At 38.4% G+C, this 18,258-nt stretch overlaps 1 protein-coding gene across 1 annotated transcript in view; it reads left to right on the forward strand.

Annotated features, from left to right (window-relative positions):
- Positions 1-18,258, forward strand: part of JAZF1 (JAZF zinc finger 1) — a 191,485-nt gene that overhangs the window by 164,940 nt on the left and 8,287 nt on the right. The window contains exon 4 of the mRNA XM_017837265.1: positions 17,435-17,604. Coding sequence (XP_017692754.1) covers positions 17,435-17,604 — 170 coding nt within the window. The remainder of the gene's footprint in view (positions 1-17,434; positions 17,605-18,258) is intronic.

The following is an 18,258-nucleotide window of genomic DNA, read 5'->3' on the forward strand; positions in this document are numbered from 1 at the left end:
TAACATATGCTGTTAATTTTTTTAATGTTTTCATACATCTGTGTGGCTCACAGATGAAATTTCCACCCCTAACTTCCTGGCTTTTGAGTGTAAGTCAGAGCATTGACATTCGTTTGAAAACCACGATATCTCTTTGTACTGAAAAGCTTTAAAAAAGATACAGTGATAGTAACTTCTTGGTAATTCATTATTAAAATAACCTGTTCCCAATTTTAGTTAGAAAAATAATTCATAGTAATGAAACTCAGATCAAAAAAAAAAAAATAAAAAATAAAACCACTTCTGCATTGAAGGAATGCCAAAAATCATCTGAAACCACCACTATTTTGAGATTTTTTTTTTCTTTACTCTTTTTTGTTGGTGTGTGTTTGTTTGTTTGTTTATTTGCTTTTAACTATTCCAGGTCTGGAATAGTAAATTTCAGCCTGGAGTGAGTTTTTGGCCTTCCTATAAATCCTAAAGTAAGTGTTTAATACCACCAACTGGCTTTTTAATGGTTCAACCCTAAGTCTTGCCCACCTCCCAAAAAAAAGCCGGAATACTTGAAAACCTCATAATTAGCATTACATTTTACTCTGAAGAAGCTGGCTCTCAGACATCCTTTCCTATTTATTTTTGATTTTAATAGATTACAAGTTATAACATTTATGCTGTTTTAATAGGTTTATAGACCTACTTACTGCCTGATCATGTTGGGCAGTGGATGGCAGCCAGACCTGGCACGAAGCATTGAGGATGGCTGTGCTAGGCTGGAACAGCTGTGGCCGTTCTCTCAGTCTCCTTCCCCTTATGAAGGAGATGAAAGAGTGAAGTTTTCATGGGTGGTCATAGCTGAACCCATGAGAGAATTGGCAAGTCCCGTTTTGATTTGCAGCTGTCATTTAAGTGGGTGAATAACTCTTGGTTTGTCTTATTAATTAGGATAAATGCCTTTCTGGGGAGTCATATTTGTCCAGTCATTTTGATTGACTGCATTGGAAAGATTCTACCTTTCATTAATATGGCGAACTTCCTTAAAATTTCCACTAGTCCGATCTCAGGATTTATGAATTTATGACCCCATTTTCTAACCACAAAAAATACCTAACTTTTCAGTCTTTTTTTTTCTTTCTAGTGAAACTTGAAAGTAATAATTAATTTTAATCTGGAGTAAAATAATACTTTGTGGGATTAGCCTTAACCTTTAAGAAACCTAAGATCTAAATGGTGATATTTTAATCAAATATGCCTAAAAATTCAGTACAACAGTGTTTTAAAACTTTAAAAAACTATGACTGAGGCTTTCAAGTTAGTACTATTGATGCAGAAATCATTACATTTACCAACTGAGGATACTGTCTGAACGCTGACTTTTTTAGACTTACAGCAACTGAATAGTTTTTTAGATATACAGAGTGTATTCTTAAACTGAAATCAGAATCATTTTGTAGCTGCATCAGTAATCATAAAGTTGCACTGTTTCAGTCAGTTACAACATACCATGTGAAATGCACCAATTTTTGTCTACTAAGTCATACTAGTGGTGAAACATGACTTTATATAATATGCGATTCTATGACAGAAAGCAAAATTCAGTATATTTTTTCAACTAAAGAAAACAAAATCAGTCTTCCCCTAGCGTCTTATTTTCAGAACCTGGTGTAATTAAGAGTACATTTTGTACCTAGTGTGACTGCATTCTTAAATACTTGAAATAATTTTAAATATATTTTTGTTTGTTTTATGTTTAGGTAACTAAATTAAAGAGAATCATGTCCCATTTACATCATTAGGGAATATCTTCTAAGATTAAATATCTTCTAAGAGGTATATATAAACTTTTATTCAATAAAATTAATAGATCCTTACAACTCAGACTATTAATCTTTTCTCTGATTCAACTGGATTTTGTTCAGGATTCAAATGCAACTACTGGCAAAACAGTGACCAAAAAATTACAGCTTCCTTCTGTGTTAACAAGTGTTCTTGTTGCTGATGAAATAATTTAAAGCTTTGTTGTTCCCCCTATGGGTGACTAATTTACAGGGGAAGAAAGTCTCCATATTACAACAGAAGATCTCCTTTCTCCTCCTACCAAAGGCAGTTGGGACTCAGAAATTAATCTGTAAGGATCCACCTTGCTTCTGGTCCATTAAGGACTTGTCTGTCATGGAAACTTTGATTTTGAGAAGCAACGCACTGTGTGGCAGTTAATGAGTTTTCCCAATAAACCTTGTTATCTCATGTACTGTTATCTCAATGACATGAGATATCATCCCTCTAATTCTGCTGTGTAGCATTTGCTTTCATGGATAACTCATGAAGGAATCCCAGGGGCCTCTTCTTGAATCTGTTCCCTTTTCTTTTCCAAGAATGCAAAAGCTGAAAGAAAACCACTCATTGTTTGCTGGTAATAGCAATCAAAACCACAATAGTAACCAGCTTTTGGAACTGGGCATTGGAATAGAGTAACAGGCATGCTGGAAACTAATATGGTTTACATTTAAATGTGTGTTTAATTTTTTTTACTTCAAGTTGTTTAAAAAATGCGTTGTTGTAATGTAAAAGCTCATTCCTCTTCATAGGTATCAAAGCAGCTAACATTTCAGTACAGTTTCCATATGTTAGGCTTTCAACAATGAAGTAATCATATGGCACAGACAGCTGTTGTGCAGAGTGCTGTAACAGCACATTAAACAGAATCCAGCAAGAAAAAGAGATCTGCTAAGCTGAACTACTTTGTGAGTTTAAAGTAGCCAGCAGAAATGTAAAAGAGCAGGGGTGTTCCTCCCGCAAAATAATCGAGGACTTAGAGGAGGAGAAGTTAGGTGCTCAAGACTTTTTTTATTGATGGATATGCTATTCATATGTAGCCAAAATGATTGAATTTGTAGCAGAACTGCTGTTTATATCAGAATCTCTTTGGCTTCTGTCAGCAGGTGGCATTTCTGAACTGCATGTTAGGTTGAATTAGAGTACACTATGAACCATTAAATCCGCTATTCAGTTGATAATCTGCAACAGCTTTTTCTTTAGGCAATGCAGATTTATTCAATATTGCTACAGCTAGAGAGATCTTGCTCTTTTGTGATGGGCTTCTCTTTTTAAGGACAGAGCACTGCAAAATATTCCTTGACTAACATCTTAAAGGAGCTTGAAATTAGACTTGGCAGGACAAGGCAGTGGAAACAAATACACGTTGATGGCATTTTGAAACTCATGCTGCAAATTCAGGTCACGTGCACTTAAGGACATGATTAATGTTAAGCACCTAATACTGAGGAGATAAATGCTGCCTGACTTTGGGCACATAACAAGTGTTTTGTCAGACTGGAATGAAGTATTCAGCACTTGCAGAGTTGCAAACTCTAGAATTTATGTAGTCACAAAAGCCCAACTTCAGCCATTCATTCCAAAAATTCTTCACCTGTGTTAGCATGCTGTCAATGCTTAAATTTAATTATTACACTTTATGCTAGTGTGGTATCATGCAGATGTAATTGAAAAAATAATGGAAAATAGAAATATGAAATCAGATCCCAGGGCTCTTGTGTTAAATTGTTGCTGAGAAGTGGGCTAAGAGTGCTATGTTTTTGTGTGTTTGACTTATGGGGTGTCCAGCATAATAACAGCACGAATCAACCAAGCTCTACTGCAGTTTGAAAAAATGTACTTTTAGATGTCTGAGGAACCATCTCAGTACTTTCTCAGAACTGTCTACTTGTTTAATTGCCTGTTCAGAGACTGAAGAACTTCTATGCTATGTTTTTATTAAAAATTAGATGTATAGACTCACTCTTGTATAAACAGTATGGGCAAATAAGTAAACCATACTTCACAAAATGAAGACCAAATTGTGTTCTCCAGCATAATGAAAGTTTGTCTGAATGCATATGATATTTCAGGCCTGCAAGGTACGATAAAATCTATGTTAAAATATCTTGAGGAAACTGTGTTGGGGTCTGTGACAAAAGTTCCCTCTGAGGGGCTTCACTGGTGCCAGGATTTCAGATTGGTGTGCAGACGATGGAAGAGAACTTTCTTTATTGGAGCCAAAATGGTTCCATCTAATTGCAGGTCTGGGGCTCTATATTAATCCTGCACACTAACTAATAAATACATATGTTTGCCCAGTATTTAGCAGTCTGAGGCACTTATTCTAACAGAGCCTTATGGGTGTTCTTGTAAAAAATAATTAAAAAAATAATGAATGACATTGTGCAAAACATATGACTTAACTATAATAAATGTGTGCTTAGACATGGTATGAGATTTTAACATGAGCTTTTGGCTGAGGTCGTGACTAAGCATGAATAATAAGTGAAATCTGTGGTAGTTTCTAGTTTCTGCCTTAAGGAATAAAGCTGTAGTAGAAGGTGTCTAATAACAATGAAAAATCATAAGTAAAAATGCAATTATTTCCTATAGAGGTTTTCTTAGAACAGGTGGGATTTGTTCCCAGCGACAGCTAAAAGATGGGGTTTTTTCAGAGCTAGATGCCACATTCTCCTTCTAGGGAGCCAGGCTTTAACATTGTACATATTCATCTTTTTCTTCAGTAATCCGAAGTGAAAAATGCTCAAGTGCTTCACGCTGTGCTTGGCTAAGTGCTTCAGAAATTGATCTCTTTTTTTTTTTTTTTCCTAGCAGTCATCTGCTGTCAGGTGTCTGTCTGGGTTCCTTAGAGAGGCAAAAGTATTTATTATACTGGTTACTCAGGGAGTAAACCAAACCAAAAGAATTACAATCCCAGAACATACTGAAATTTATGCTTGGAGGATCTGCGGAGCAAAGATAATCCCATATTGCAGGCACAGCAACAGTGTTATATCTTGGAAGTGCCTGCATGGCAAATAATAATTACTAACCTATAGCTCCAAATCAAACAGTTCGAAATTATCACGAAGACCAAGAAAGTTAACTTAGTCAAACCTGCACATTTATTGAAATCTGGCTGTGTGATTACCTGGGTACCTGCTCTGCAGTTTGGCTGGACGCTAAAAGAAAGATGAGAGTTGGCCCAGGCATGATGGCTGTTTCTCTTACAAGGGAGGCCATCGTGGGGTTTTTTTTGTCTCCTAGGCAGAACTGCAGTCTTTAAGGACTCTGCAAACCCAGGCCCCTTTGACTTACAGAAATGATCCTGGCTTGTTTTACAGTGGGTTTGGGACCCTCCAAAGGCCACCTCTTTCAGTGCGGAGGGACCGTGTGAATGAGGAGTGCTGGTTAAGTCTTTGCAAGGAGTACAGGGCCCCAAGTCCATGACTACAGTTCTTTCAGAGTCCTGTTGCTTTGGGGTACAGATCCTGGAGTATTTCTGCAGGGCTGTGCTAGACAAGCCAACATAACAAATTTTTCACAGGTTTGGTATTCCCACTGATCAAGGGCTGTAACTTGTGAATATGAAGCAAAATTATGGAGATTCTTCTGGAACTAACCTTTTCTATGGTTTTCACAAAGACACATACCATGATAACCTCCCCTGCTTAGTCTTTTTTTTAACTGCATCCCAAACTACCTTACAACCTAAGTACAAAAAGGCCTATACTACATTCACAAAATTAAATTACTTGAAAGTGGTGCTTCTTACAATTTAAATTGGTTTCAAAGTAAAAAGGCTGTTTATAAGTGTATATAGAGGAAAATAAGATTGATATAAAATAGCTGGTGGGGAAAATAGGGTTGTGCTGTGAGGGGAAATATATGAAGACCTTTTTTTTAATCACAATTCTTCTCATAGCTTTACTCCACATTTTCTGGTTTTCTTCCTTTTTCTGCTTTATGGGTGCATTTCCCTTATAACTCTGTTGTAAATTCAGTAAAAATGTGTTGAGCCCCATTTGCTATAAAAATATGTTCTAGAAAGATTGACTCAGTTGTCAGATTTTTTGCTTTCTAGCAGAATTCTTAATCTTGCCAGAGAAAAAGTCATATCAAAAATTTAACATTATATTTTATTTCTCTCATGTTGCTCACTACAGGTAGCTTTATATGTAATCTTCTGCTTGTTGGACATCGTCTTCCCAGCCCCTTCAGAGCATTCTTGTTTGATACAGACATAAATTGAACCAGCAATTGTAAAGCTACTGCGCTGTAGAATTGTATTTTAATTGCACATACCTGTAATTAATTGTGTGGGAATTTTCACAGTACTCTCCCTAAGGAACAATTTAATTGAAAAGTAGCTGAGTTGTCTAGACTATAGCAACTCATAAAATCATCACTAGTTTTGGGTTTTGAGCTACAAAGCAGCAATAGAAACACGGCTTGTAGATTTAAAGTACTTCCAAGCACAGGAAATGTTTTATAATCCCCATCGTAGTAGTCTAACCTGGCAAACTGTTTTTAACAGGGTCGAGAACAAAAAATGTACAATAAGCTTAAAAGTAAAGATTATCTCTGTGTTAATTTGTGATAGGGTAGGAGGGTTTTTTGGTGTAGAAGTGCCCCCATTATACATAGACGTTTCTTCCTCCAAATGTGTAAAAAATATATATTTTGTAGAAAGCATATTGTGCCTGCCTTTCACAGCTTATGGCATAGCTGGTTTAACACAGGAACAGTGTGACACTGAAAAAGGTACTTCAGTAGCTCTTGGTAACAATGACAGCATTCATTTTTGTGTGTTTATACTGCAAAGGCCAATTGGTGGAACGATTTTTTTTATTTTTTTTTTTTTTTACTATTTAGCTTTTTAAGTAATCTTCTAATTATTTTGAAAATTGCTAACTGAAAACACAAGTGTTTTTTTGAAAGATAGAAACAGTAGTTGGCCACAGGGAGCTTTTAGGTGCTCATTTAAATTTTTTTTTTTTAATATATATTTATTTATAATTGCATATTTAATATATGCACACAAATATATCTCTCTCTATATATATATACATGTATACATATACATAAATATACATATATATATATACACATATATAATATTACACTCCAACATTAAACAGAATTTATCTGTACCATCATAGTGCCTCAAGGACTGAAAAAATTGCTGAATGCCTACCAGTGCTGTACGTCTGCACACTGAAAGTGGTTATGTTTTCAGTGCCTAGCAGGAAAAAGCCACACTCATTTAGGCAGCACTTCAGTGTGCTGAAGATGATGAAACTTAAGCAAATGTTTGAGTTTTCCTTGCATTGTAGCCAAAGCAAATCAGAAGTAATAAAAAGCAAGGACTAACATACCATTTAACACTCGTTGACTTAAAACCCAGAGAGGTTTATTTGACAGGGGAAATGGTGTTATTATGAGTTGATGTTAGCTGGTAGATGATCATCAAAATTATGTAAAATTCTAGGAAAAACAGGGTTGTTTGTAGTTTTTGTGTGAGCTAAAGACTATGAAACATTTGCTGACCCCTAAAACCACAGATCCTCGTGTCTTTTTAGCACCTGTGGCCTGGCAGGTGGAAGACACCACCTTAATTCTTGCTGAAGATGAAGATTGGTGCTTTGTCCATGCTAGCAGAGGCTCCCTCTTGTAAGGTTTTTCCATATATAGTCAGACAGCACCATTCACGGCATTTTCCGAGCACTTCTACCTCTAATGCCAAAGGATACAAGAAGCCAAGGAGCAATGGAAAATAACAGATTGAAAAGTACTTTGATTTCAACTGCAGCCCAGTGATACATCATCTGAAACAACTCACACCTGCTAGCATACATTTTGTAGACCTGATTGAAACAGTGATAGCCTCAAAGAAAGGTTTGTCACAGCATACCAGGCACAGTGCACATTTTATTTTATCGGAATTTTTGTCTTTAAAAATGAGAGAGGAGACATGACTCCCCGCTGAATGTGTTTTTAAGTTTCGGGTGTTTAAAAATGCATTTCTTGCTCAAAAACACAAAGTAGGATTAATTAAAAAAACATAACAGATCTTTCCTGTAGATTTTGTGCGTAGTTAGAATGACAGAAGCCTTGATTTTCACTCAGTAATGGATAGGCTTTTTAGCCCTTACTGGTAATTCTGAGTATTAGGGCTAGCTCTCAAATTATGGTGATGACGTTTCTTAAATCTAGATGGTCAGAGCATTTAAAAGCAAGCAGAGAGAAGCAGCCAGTATATTTTCACGCAGATTAAATCCTCCCTCCCTTCAGTACATTGAAGTGGAGAGTCTGCCATTGCCTCTCTCATTGCTGGTCAGGGGTTTGTAACTCTCTTGTGCCTCATAAACGTGAAATTCCCTCAGCCCAAAGCTGCTGAAAAGATGCTGAGGTGCCTTGCTTCTCTGCAGCTCCTCCTCACCCTGGTCCTCCATGGATAGCCTGCACTGAACCGGCCCCTTTGCCATGATGCAGCCCATTCACACGTGAGGGTCAAAGGTCCAGCCCAGGAGCATCTTGGAAGTCCCCATGTAGCTGGATGATGCTGAAATCAGCACAGCTACTTGCACAGTAATAGCAATGCCTTGGATTGGAGCCTGGTCGCAGCTCGGTGCATCCTTGCTGGATTTGCACACTTGTGAAGGCAAAACACACGGCAGTCGGGGTGGGTAAGGACTGTGTGCATTAGCAGTTTTATGATCTGTATTGTAAGTGGCTGAATAGCTTTTGTACAGCTGTAAAGCATGCTTAACCCAATGTTATAAAACATGTCTCAAATGTATTTTCATAGCTTCATAAACTGTAGTTCATTTATGTTGGTACTTTTTATTGTAATCCTTTATCTTAAACATGAAACTGTTTCCTGATACCATTTTTTTTAAATGAAAAAAGGGATAAAGAAGAGAAAAGAAAAACTGCTGTTTTGTTATATGCATCAGGAGAGTCCTTAAGTACAGTAATAGTGCCCTGAACTTGTATTTTTATATTTCTAACCTCAGAATGCAGGCCTAGCGACTAAAAAGCCAAAATAACATTAATTATGACTGTTCTTCGCTGTGGTTTTTGGAGTATAAGTTTGGAACAGATGTTTGGGGGGAGTGGAGGGGGGAAGGAAGGATGGATTGTTTCTTTTTCTCAGCCCCAACTGGTTTTAATTCTTTCTTGAACATTTTGAGAGTATCTTTAAACATTTGCCAGAGTTCAATTAACATCCTGTGACTGAAGGTGGAAAATGTCCTACTTTGTTTTTCTTCAAATATATACCTGCTCTTGCTGCTCGTGCCAAAGCCAGAAAAAGAAAGGATTCCAGCTGGCATAGGTTTTATTACTGTTACATTAATTTGCAGGTTAAGCCTCGAGTTGGGAGGGGTCTGCTGGATTGAGTTATTTATTTACTTTTTTTATTTTCATGATTTTTAAAAAGTGCCATGTAAAACACTGCTGTTTAATTACAGGAAGGTTACAGTCCTTTTTGGTGAGCGTTTAACAGCTTATTCTTGTTTACATGAAGTTGTAGAAATCTAGTTTTAAAATATGTTTAAAGTAGAGATTGTGTTCATGGGTTTATCATGTTTTTTCTGTACTATGTATAAACAGAAGATTGTACATTATTGAAAGCCCTTTTTTGTGGAAAACAGGATTGGGAAAAAAAGTTTATATAAGAATGCAAAATAACTTCCCGAGACTATTGGCGCAGTGTGACCATAAAACCTCAACAGCACATTGTGCAGTGACATTATAACAATTTGCTTTAGCACCTCTGCAGCGTTCTCAGAAAGTCCTGTTCTACAAAACACATGCCGTGGTGTCAGTTGACTGTTTTTTTCCAGAATTGGTTCTTTACATGCATGTTTTTGTGATTAGTTGCTGTTCCACAAGTAATTGGACATGGATTTTTTTTTCTTTATTTAGCTTATTTCATGTATGTTTTATTTGCATACATTTATACATTCAATAAGTTGTAACATATCTGCTTATATAGGTGTGCAAGCTCCTTTTAGTGGATTTATAATCTCTGGATTGGGATTTACAGTATTAAAGACAGTATTAAAGTTATTTACAGTTTTAAAGACTGTTTTTTGGTATACCAGTATCAAGATACAGATATATCAAGAAAGAAAATGGCACACAATTAGCTCCTAAGGCCAGATAGAATCCAGCTGCTCCACCAACCCCAATATTGGCTCTGGAGGACTGGTTTTTTTCAACCTGAGTGTTGTTAGATCTGTTTCTCTTGTAGCCCAAAATGGAGAGCAGATCTCATGTGTAAATAGTTCCCAATTTTCCTGACAGTGATTAGGAATGTATGACACTAATATCATACTAACAGTACTTTCAATGGAAATCTTTATGTTTATTTTGTACCTTTATCATTTTAGCTTTACTTCCAGGATTTTAGGGTGATTTCCCATATAGGCTAGCTCAGACAAAGTCATTCTATACCAAAATACAGTATATTCAGGTTTATAGAACATAGAAGTGTTCACATGCTTTCCAAAGTGGATTCAAACCTTGCAATGGAATACATTTTCAGCCACTTAAAGTGCAGCATGAGCTTACACTAAGCATTGAAATGAAAACTGCAGGTGATGTGAAATGTTGGAATTGACCTGTCTACCATTTCATTTAAAACACCAACGTGCTCCATGGTCTGGGTGTGTAACCATGTGTGGTTTCATCCCGTTTGAGGTACCACCCTCCAAAATAGCTGGGGGAAGTATCTTCGCAGACTGTCCTCGTGACTGTGTGAGTTACAGTTGTCATTTCTGTGGTGACCACGAGAGAAGACGAATACCCAGAATATCCACCCATATCAGAAATATCCACCCATATTCTTAGTTGCTTAAGTGTTCCCTCCTTCAGTATACCCAACCCTAAGGTCTGAAAACTACTCTTCAAATGATGCAAACAAACAAGACAAAATATTTTTTTGTCTAACTTGTTTTCTCTATTGCTTTTAAGTATCTCGTGCCTAAAAATAATGTACATTTTTTAAAGGTACATTTTTTAAATTCTCTCATTTAGTTCACTAACTGAGCCTTGCTTCAGCCAGAGACAATTGAAAATGAGTTCTTCTGAGTAGCAATGTATCCTAAACAGTTTGTTATTTAGTGCTTGATACTTGATCTGAGCTAGGAGAGAACTGAAAGGAAGGGTGGTTTCTCCAGAAGACACTGTTCTGGCCAAATCCTGCTCTGACTAGTGTCATGAGGAAGAGTAGGATGCTGGCAGCACTGACAGCTGAAGGCAAGATGAGGAACTGCTCCTGGCATGCGCGTGTGTGAGAGCAGCCCAGCAGCGACCGCCGCAGACCACACACCCGCGGGACCTGCTGCGCGGGGCTGGCAGGGGCTAGCAGGACATGCCCTGCGCCAGCCCCCCCCCTTGGCACGAGGCCAACACAATAATAAGTTGTAATTGCTATTTTGATGGCTCTTTTGTGATCATGCAGAGGGATGGAGGCCGCTGCCAGCCTTGGCAAGTGCCCATTTGACAAACCGTAACCATCTCAAGCAGCTCCCTCGAGTGACAGCAGAGCTGCCAAGCATGCCATTGGCTTTGAGAACAGATTTGCCTCTCCTCTCCCAGAAACAAGGCTTGGAAATATTTACTGGGGTGAGAGAAAACTCATAACTGCTTGTGCATCCACTGGCTGAAGAAAGGCTCCAGCGTTCACCGTGATAAACCTAGTGCTCACTGGGTATGTAAGTGCTTAATCCAAACATTGGAACTGTGCTTGCAGTCTAAAATGCCAGTGTCTGTAGCACTGCACAGTGCTTTGTTTAAACTACACTGGGTTTTCATCTGTGTCTGCATCATCTTTGTGGACATGAATGGTAAAAGTATTTTTGAAAATGCAGGAAATTAATCTGAATTAACCTTTCACAAAGGCTGAAAACCACTTTCTGTCCTCTGACTCCCCTTCTGCCCCCAAAACAAGCAAGCAAGCAAAAGAAAGACCCTGGGTTAGTCTGGAGGATCCAGTGTCTGAAATCTGCTGGAGTTTGCAGAGCCAGTCATTGTGCCACCCATACCAGGTCACAGCTGGGAGAGTCCTGCTGCAGCTTCTAGACAGAGACTTGCATAGAGGCTTTGACACGTATTATTTAACTATTTTGTATTTCATTGTCCCTAGCATTTATTCCTTGTGCTTTATAGAAAGGAAGAATGTTTCATTTTGAATGACTTGATACATCTTTAGATCAGCATGAGTATGAGCTGTGGGAACATTCTCCCTGGTTATGAGTATGGAGGAGGCTGTGTGCATCCATGGGCAGAGAGGGAAGAAGTTTGACAAATCCATAAATGTGCTTTAGTATTAGACCAAAATTCACATAATATTAATAATTCGCTTTTTTAATGAAAGAAACTGTTGCAGTATATGGGAATGCAAAGTTCTTAACATAAGAAGTGCTCTCATAAAACTGTTTCTATGAAATGCAAACTGCAAGTCCCACACGGGACAAAGTGTGAAGCTGAATTTTTATGAGAAATCCTTGGAATTACCATGAACTTTCAGTGACACCAGCAATGTTGGTTCCCACTGCAGTAAGCTATTTGCTCATAGTTATTCATTGTATACTTAAATGTATGCTTTCTGGTCACAAAAATAATTGGCAAGAATGTTTTGAGTTTGTTTTTCTTCATGGGAGGAGAAAGGAAGAACTCATAATGTTCTTGATCAGAGGTCAAGATAGATCCTACTCATTGTAACGGCACACACAGCTTGTGCTGGTTTTAATCAGCTTTGTCTTTGTTATATTTAAAGGCACAGTATAGAAAGTCTTTAGATTTCAAAAGCAACATAACTACAAATGATGTGCACCTACTAGATTCTTTTGAAGTTCAGGGGAAAATCCTCTGTAAATCTCATGGTGGAATGAATTCACTAACACAAAAGGCAGAATTTATCTTGGCTACAGTCGTGTGAATTCCAAATAAACCCCAGAAATATAAAAGATAAGGCCCCAGATTTTCAGTAGTGTAGCTGGGATGTTTTCTATTCCAGACTGTCAAATTATTACCTCTCTGCAAAATATTTCTTAGCTATTTAAATTACTGACTTCATATACTGGAAAAAAGAAAAAGTAGTAGATGGGCATTCAAGTGGTGAGATCTCTGCTGTAGGATTAAGTGATGTTCTCAATGATTTCAACAGCAAAAACTGACTGGAAGAAGAGGTAGACCGAGTCTCTATAGCGCAACTTTGCTTTTTATCACACTACAAAGGCTTCTTACCCTGCAGGCAGTAATCATAACGCCTTTTCACGCATGTCTTTGCTTTTGGCAAGTAAACTGCTGTGATGCAGACAGCTTTCTCATTTGTGATGGGTTGTTTAAATGCAGTGTGAAAATTACAAGAGAAATAATTTGCCAGAACTCTTTGTGACCCGGTATGTTTTCTGTTGTCTCATAACTGATAATTTCATGTGATACCTGACTCCAGTATGGCATTCTGTGCAAGCTGTGCCTTAGTGGTGTGCAGTTCAAGTCCACCTCCACCAGTGGAGTCCACCTCCCTTTGAGGGGTAGTGGCATTGTCTCAACATGGAAAATTCCAGAAGAAAAACCCCAACAAACTAAACTAGCATTCTTTCCTTGCCTTCATTTTATTTAATTTTTTTGGTCTGCTGGGGGCAGCACAGATGAAGTGAGTCTTTTGGCAAGGCCATTGGAGTGAGGAGTGGGGAAATGGCTTTGTGGGCCAGGACTGAGAGAATATTGCATGCGAGGGTGGGCTCAGTATTAGGATTTAACATAGTCATTTGGATAATGAAGCAGTGGGTTTAGGTTAGGCTGAGGTAGAACTATGTAGGGTCTCTGAATGAAAGCCAGATGATTAAACTGGATATTATGGTAAAGAGTAACGAGCTAGCAAGGAACCTCAGAAAAAGCATTGCCAGAGGAGAGAGGTGGAGAAGGCAGTTTTCTTGCTATTGTAGAACTAGTATTTAGTTACGTTAATAATATTGTACATTGCCTTGCTGAAAGCACATGCTGCTCTATCAGCCAGCTATTTCGATGCTTTGCCTCAGAGAACTGAATGTTGTTGAGTTTTGAGGAGGGTTCTTTTGCCATTCACACTTCTGAAGCCTGATTCTGATATTTTTCCCTTGAGTACTGATGGGGGAATGATCAATCTGCCTTCCAAGCACAATGAGGAATGGTAAAGCCATTAGCACACGTGCTGCAAGAACAGCTCTGCTCAGTCCCCCAGAAGGGCAGCGTGCCCCAGCAGAACGTCCTGTTTTCCATGTGCATGGCAGCATCCACAGGGAGATCAGTGAGCCAGCTCTCTTGGAGCTCTCTTCAGAATTATTGCGAATACTTGCCCAAGTCACGCGGTTGTTACACCCTGGACCAGGCCATAGGTTAAGATGCAAAGGTGTGCAATTATTTTTTTTTCCTTTCAAAAATAAATATTTACAGATATAATTATGAAATACCGACCAAGTTTGAAAAGAAAAGCAAGCAAGCAAGCTCTATCTTGATCAAAGTGCGCTGCTGTGCACTTCCCCTTCGGCGCACTGCTGGTCCTCTGGAAAGCTGCCCGGAGGAGCCAGGGCAGCCGGCGGCTCGGGTTGCAGTTTGTACACCTGACGTGTAGCTCAGGGCCAGGGACTCCTGCTCGGCGTGGGAATGGCTTCGCAAACCCACCGTCCTCAGCATTACACCACTTAATTAAAATACCTCATCTAGGGGCTGCTTATAACGGCAGCACCGATCTGTGTGTCGTGCTTTTTGTTTTTCCTCTTGTTTTATTTCTCCCCTCTCTGATGTGTTGTGCGCAGTCAGCAAGGCACCAGATGAGTTGCCGCTGTTAGACACTGACAACTAAGGAAATTAAATTCTGAGGCAGAATCAGTTAAAAGCATGAATAAATCAGTGTTGTTTTTCTTTGACAACTGAAACAACATAATTATTTTAAGGTTAAATTTTTATTGGTCATGAATTCTTTTCAAGGCAGTAATTTTTTTGCATTTTCCTTATACCAAGACCGTTCTAAATACATTTTGGGATTTTTTTTTTTTTTAAGAGAGTAGAAATAATAGAGTTCAATAGACCACTGTTAGGTAAAAGCAGTGATAGACTGCAGCTCCAGCTTTGCATGAAGTAATATGGCACCATTAGTATTACTGTTTTGTTCAAGAAGAAATGCATATTTTTATGGTCATTTTTATGAAAAAGCTCATCATATATGTAAAATCTGTAACGATGTCTGGATTAAAAATTTAAGACTGGAGCATTTGCTTATATTGTTTAAACAACTGGTTTGACTATACTCGACCAAGTCTTGTATTTTTGTTCAGGTAAGTTATTTAAAAAACACCATAAGGGTGGTCTAATCTCATGGATGCTTACACACACATTTTGGTCTTTTCTGTCTCTCTCCTTCACTGAGTCTACCAATAAGTGAAGTACAGGCAAAAGTTCTTGCAGAATTGGTTCTTACTGTACAAAGTTATTAGAAAAATTAAAAGGGTGCCCTTTAATTCCTTCGTGAAAACCTAGGGAAATGCATAACAGCACTGATTGCTGCTTCTTCCTACTGTTCTGTGTATCTCTTCCCTTATCTACCATATTGCTTATTAAGTTTTGTAGAGATTATTGCTTTATAAAAGTGGCCTCCTCATTATCACTAAAAGGAATGGTATCCTTAAAATATGTCTAACAGTCTCAAATGGTGTTTTCTTTGGGAGGACAAAGTCCTATTTGGGAGGAAATCACCCCTTCATGAGGGAGCTCACAAGGGCAGTGATTATAATGGCAGAAATTTCTGGTATCAGTGTTTAGAATTGTATACTTTGTCATCCTAGGAGTGCATATGTGTATTTACAATAGGGTTTTCTGTTGCATTTGCTTAAAAAAAACCCACTGAGCTAAAAAGTTTGAAAGGAACAGCTTGAAGAATTTTTTCCATCAAGATACAATCAAGGGCAGGAAATCGTAGAAGCAGAGTTGTGGGTTTGCCTCCATTTTTTTATTAGTTAATTAAACTATAACAACTCTTAACTTCATTTTAGGTTAACTGTTCCTAGAGTTCAGAAATATTTTAAGAGGTCAATAATGCTTTCTTTGGCTTTCACTCGTTCGGTGTGGGATAAGGAGTCGCAGTCAGCAGGGCAGAGTTTTCCAGATGTGCTGCAGAGCGTGTGTGCGTGCGCTCATGTCGACAGTTGTTGCTGGTGGGAAACCATCCATCTTTCCTCATCTGCGCACCACCCTGTATGGATGAGAACCACAGGAAAGAAACGTGGACAGCCTGACATCTGTAAGCGAACTTACAGTATCTGACTAAAGCTCAGGAGCCCTGAGTGCTTGCAGCTACCAGTTGACACGTGTTGTTACTCAGCGATGAGTCTGACTGGGAATACTGGGGGAGGGGGAGTCCGAAGGGAAAAGTTTGAGACAATGGGTGTGAATTTAGTTTCACCAGAAGCAAAAAACCCCTGAAGAACCCCTAGTGCGTTGCAGCACGGGTTTTCCCTGTGAATTCAGGACGTTTCTTTTTTAGAGTGCCATGAGGCATCTGTCTGCATCTTCTTCTCGGTGCATAGAGCTGCTTAGAGGCATGCACTAAAAGGGCATATGAGGGAAGCAAATAGAGCCATGGAAGTGTCACATAACTGTCTTTAATAACGGGAGCTATTCCAGCACTTGGAGCCAAACTGTCTTTCAACAGAAAGGATAAAATTTAGCAGAGCTGGGAAAGGGAAAAAAGAAAGGGGAGGGGGAACACAGCACCACCTCCTGCTGACACCACAGAAGTTTCCCTCAGCTTTCCCTTTCTCTCCCTCTCTATACATATATTTTCTTTTTAATCAGCTGGCTCTTCCCTCCCCTGCTTTTTTTTTTTTTACTGTATTTTTATAGTTGGAATTCTGCTTTTCTAATTTCTCTTGTTTCACATTTAACTTCTTCAGAGGATTTCATTAATAGTTATTGCAATTAAAAATAATAAATAAACTCAGCACCAGCTGCTCAGATGACTGTTGTAGCATATCTGGAACATAATGCGGTCTGTTCAGGGCAGCCACACAATGCAATTTATCCCCACACCTGAGGGAATGAATTTCACAACTATAATTGCTACAATATAATTCTTATTAATGTCGTGCTATAATTCCTATTAATTCCAGAGGGCTAGTAAATGCATTAAGACTTGTCAACATATTATTTTACACTGTTTATGATCTGTAGAATTACACTCTTCAGTATTGTATTGCATAAAGAAATGCCTTAAAATTAGCCTTAATGGGGGGGGCAAGAGGGAGCACATTTTCTGTTCAGGCACTGGGAAAGACGGATCCTGGTGTTTGAGAAACAATGAAACTGCATTTTCAAATCAGTCCTTTGAACTTTCTGTGCCACGCAGTTAACAGTTTATGAAGATATATTAATAATGCCTCTCCTGGTTATTAGAAAAAGAACCACTGGTGTCTTTATGAAGGAATAAATAACTACAAGAAAGATAGGGTTATAAAATTAAAAATAACTGTCTTCCAGAAAACACAAAAGTGGGGAAATTACAAGTCATTATAACTGATGTAATAAATGCAGAATGGCTTATCTTGCTCTGCTCTTATTCTCTTTTTATCTGACTATCCTGCTTTTCTAGGTAGTGAATATGATGAGGAGGAAGTAGACTATGAAGAATCAGACAGTGATGAGTCCTGGACTACAGAAAGTGCTATCAGCTCTGAAGCGATCCTTAGCTCAATGTGCATGAATGGAGGGGATGAGAAACCTTTTGCCTGTCCTGTTCCTGGATGTAAAAAAAGATATAAGGTAAGTAGTAGTGCAGACCTACCTTCTTCCTTGATAGTGTAGTCAGGACGAAGCTTTTAAAATCAGTTTGCGCCTTTCTCATTTAATACTTTTCACAATTATGTTTGTGGTATTTTAGCAGAATATTTTATTCACTGGTTTCCTCTCAAGCACAGCCAAGCACACCACAAGCGGTGCCTTTTGCATCCCTGTCTGTCAAGACAGATTACATATAGTGACTCTTTTGCTTTACACCTTTTAATGAGCTTTTTATTATTTAGACAAATTTACTGCAGAATGCAGGAGGTGTACTACAAGCAAAATAATCTTGAGTCCCTTTCAGAGACACGAAATAAAAAGCTTTTGCTCATCTGTGCCAAAGGAATTCCTTCTGCTTAACTGCTAGAGATACTGCTCTTCTTTAGTGAGAATGTGCCCAGGGTACACTTTCTGGTAAAGATGATGTGCAAGTCAGAATTCATCTCAGGAAGGCAGAGTCTTGGAGAAATTCAGGCATCATTCTATCCTGGTCCAAGTCCCTGTGACCCATCTGTACAGCCATCAATGACCCCGTGTGCAGGGCTTGCATCACTGTGTGACATGCTGGGAAACAATTTCCCAGACCCCCCACCCCTTCTTTAATTACTCTCCATCAAGAGAAATTTTTATCTTTTT

Source organism: Lepidothrix coronata, unplaced genomic scaffold (genome assembly GCF_001604755.1).
Source record: "Lepidothrix coronata isolate B3197 unplaced genomic scaffold, Lepidothrix_coronata-1.0 Scaffold300, whole genome shotgun sequence".
Classification (NCBI taxonomy): domain Eukaryota; kingdom Metazoa; phylum Chordata; class Aves; order Passeriformes; family Pipridae; genus Lepidothrix; species Lepidothrix coronata.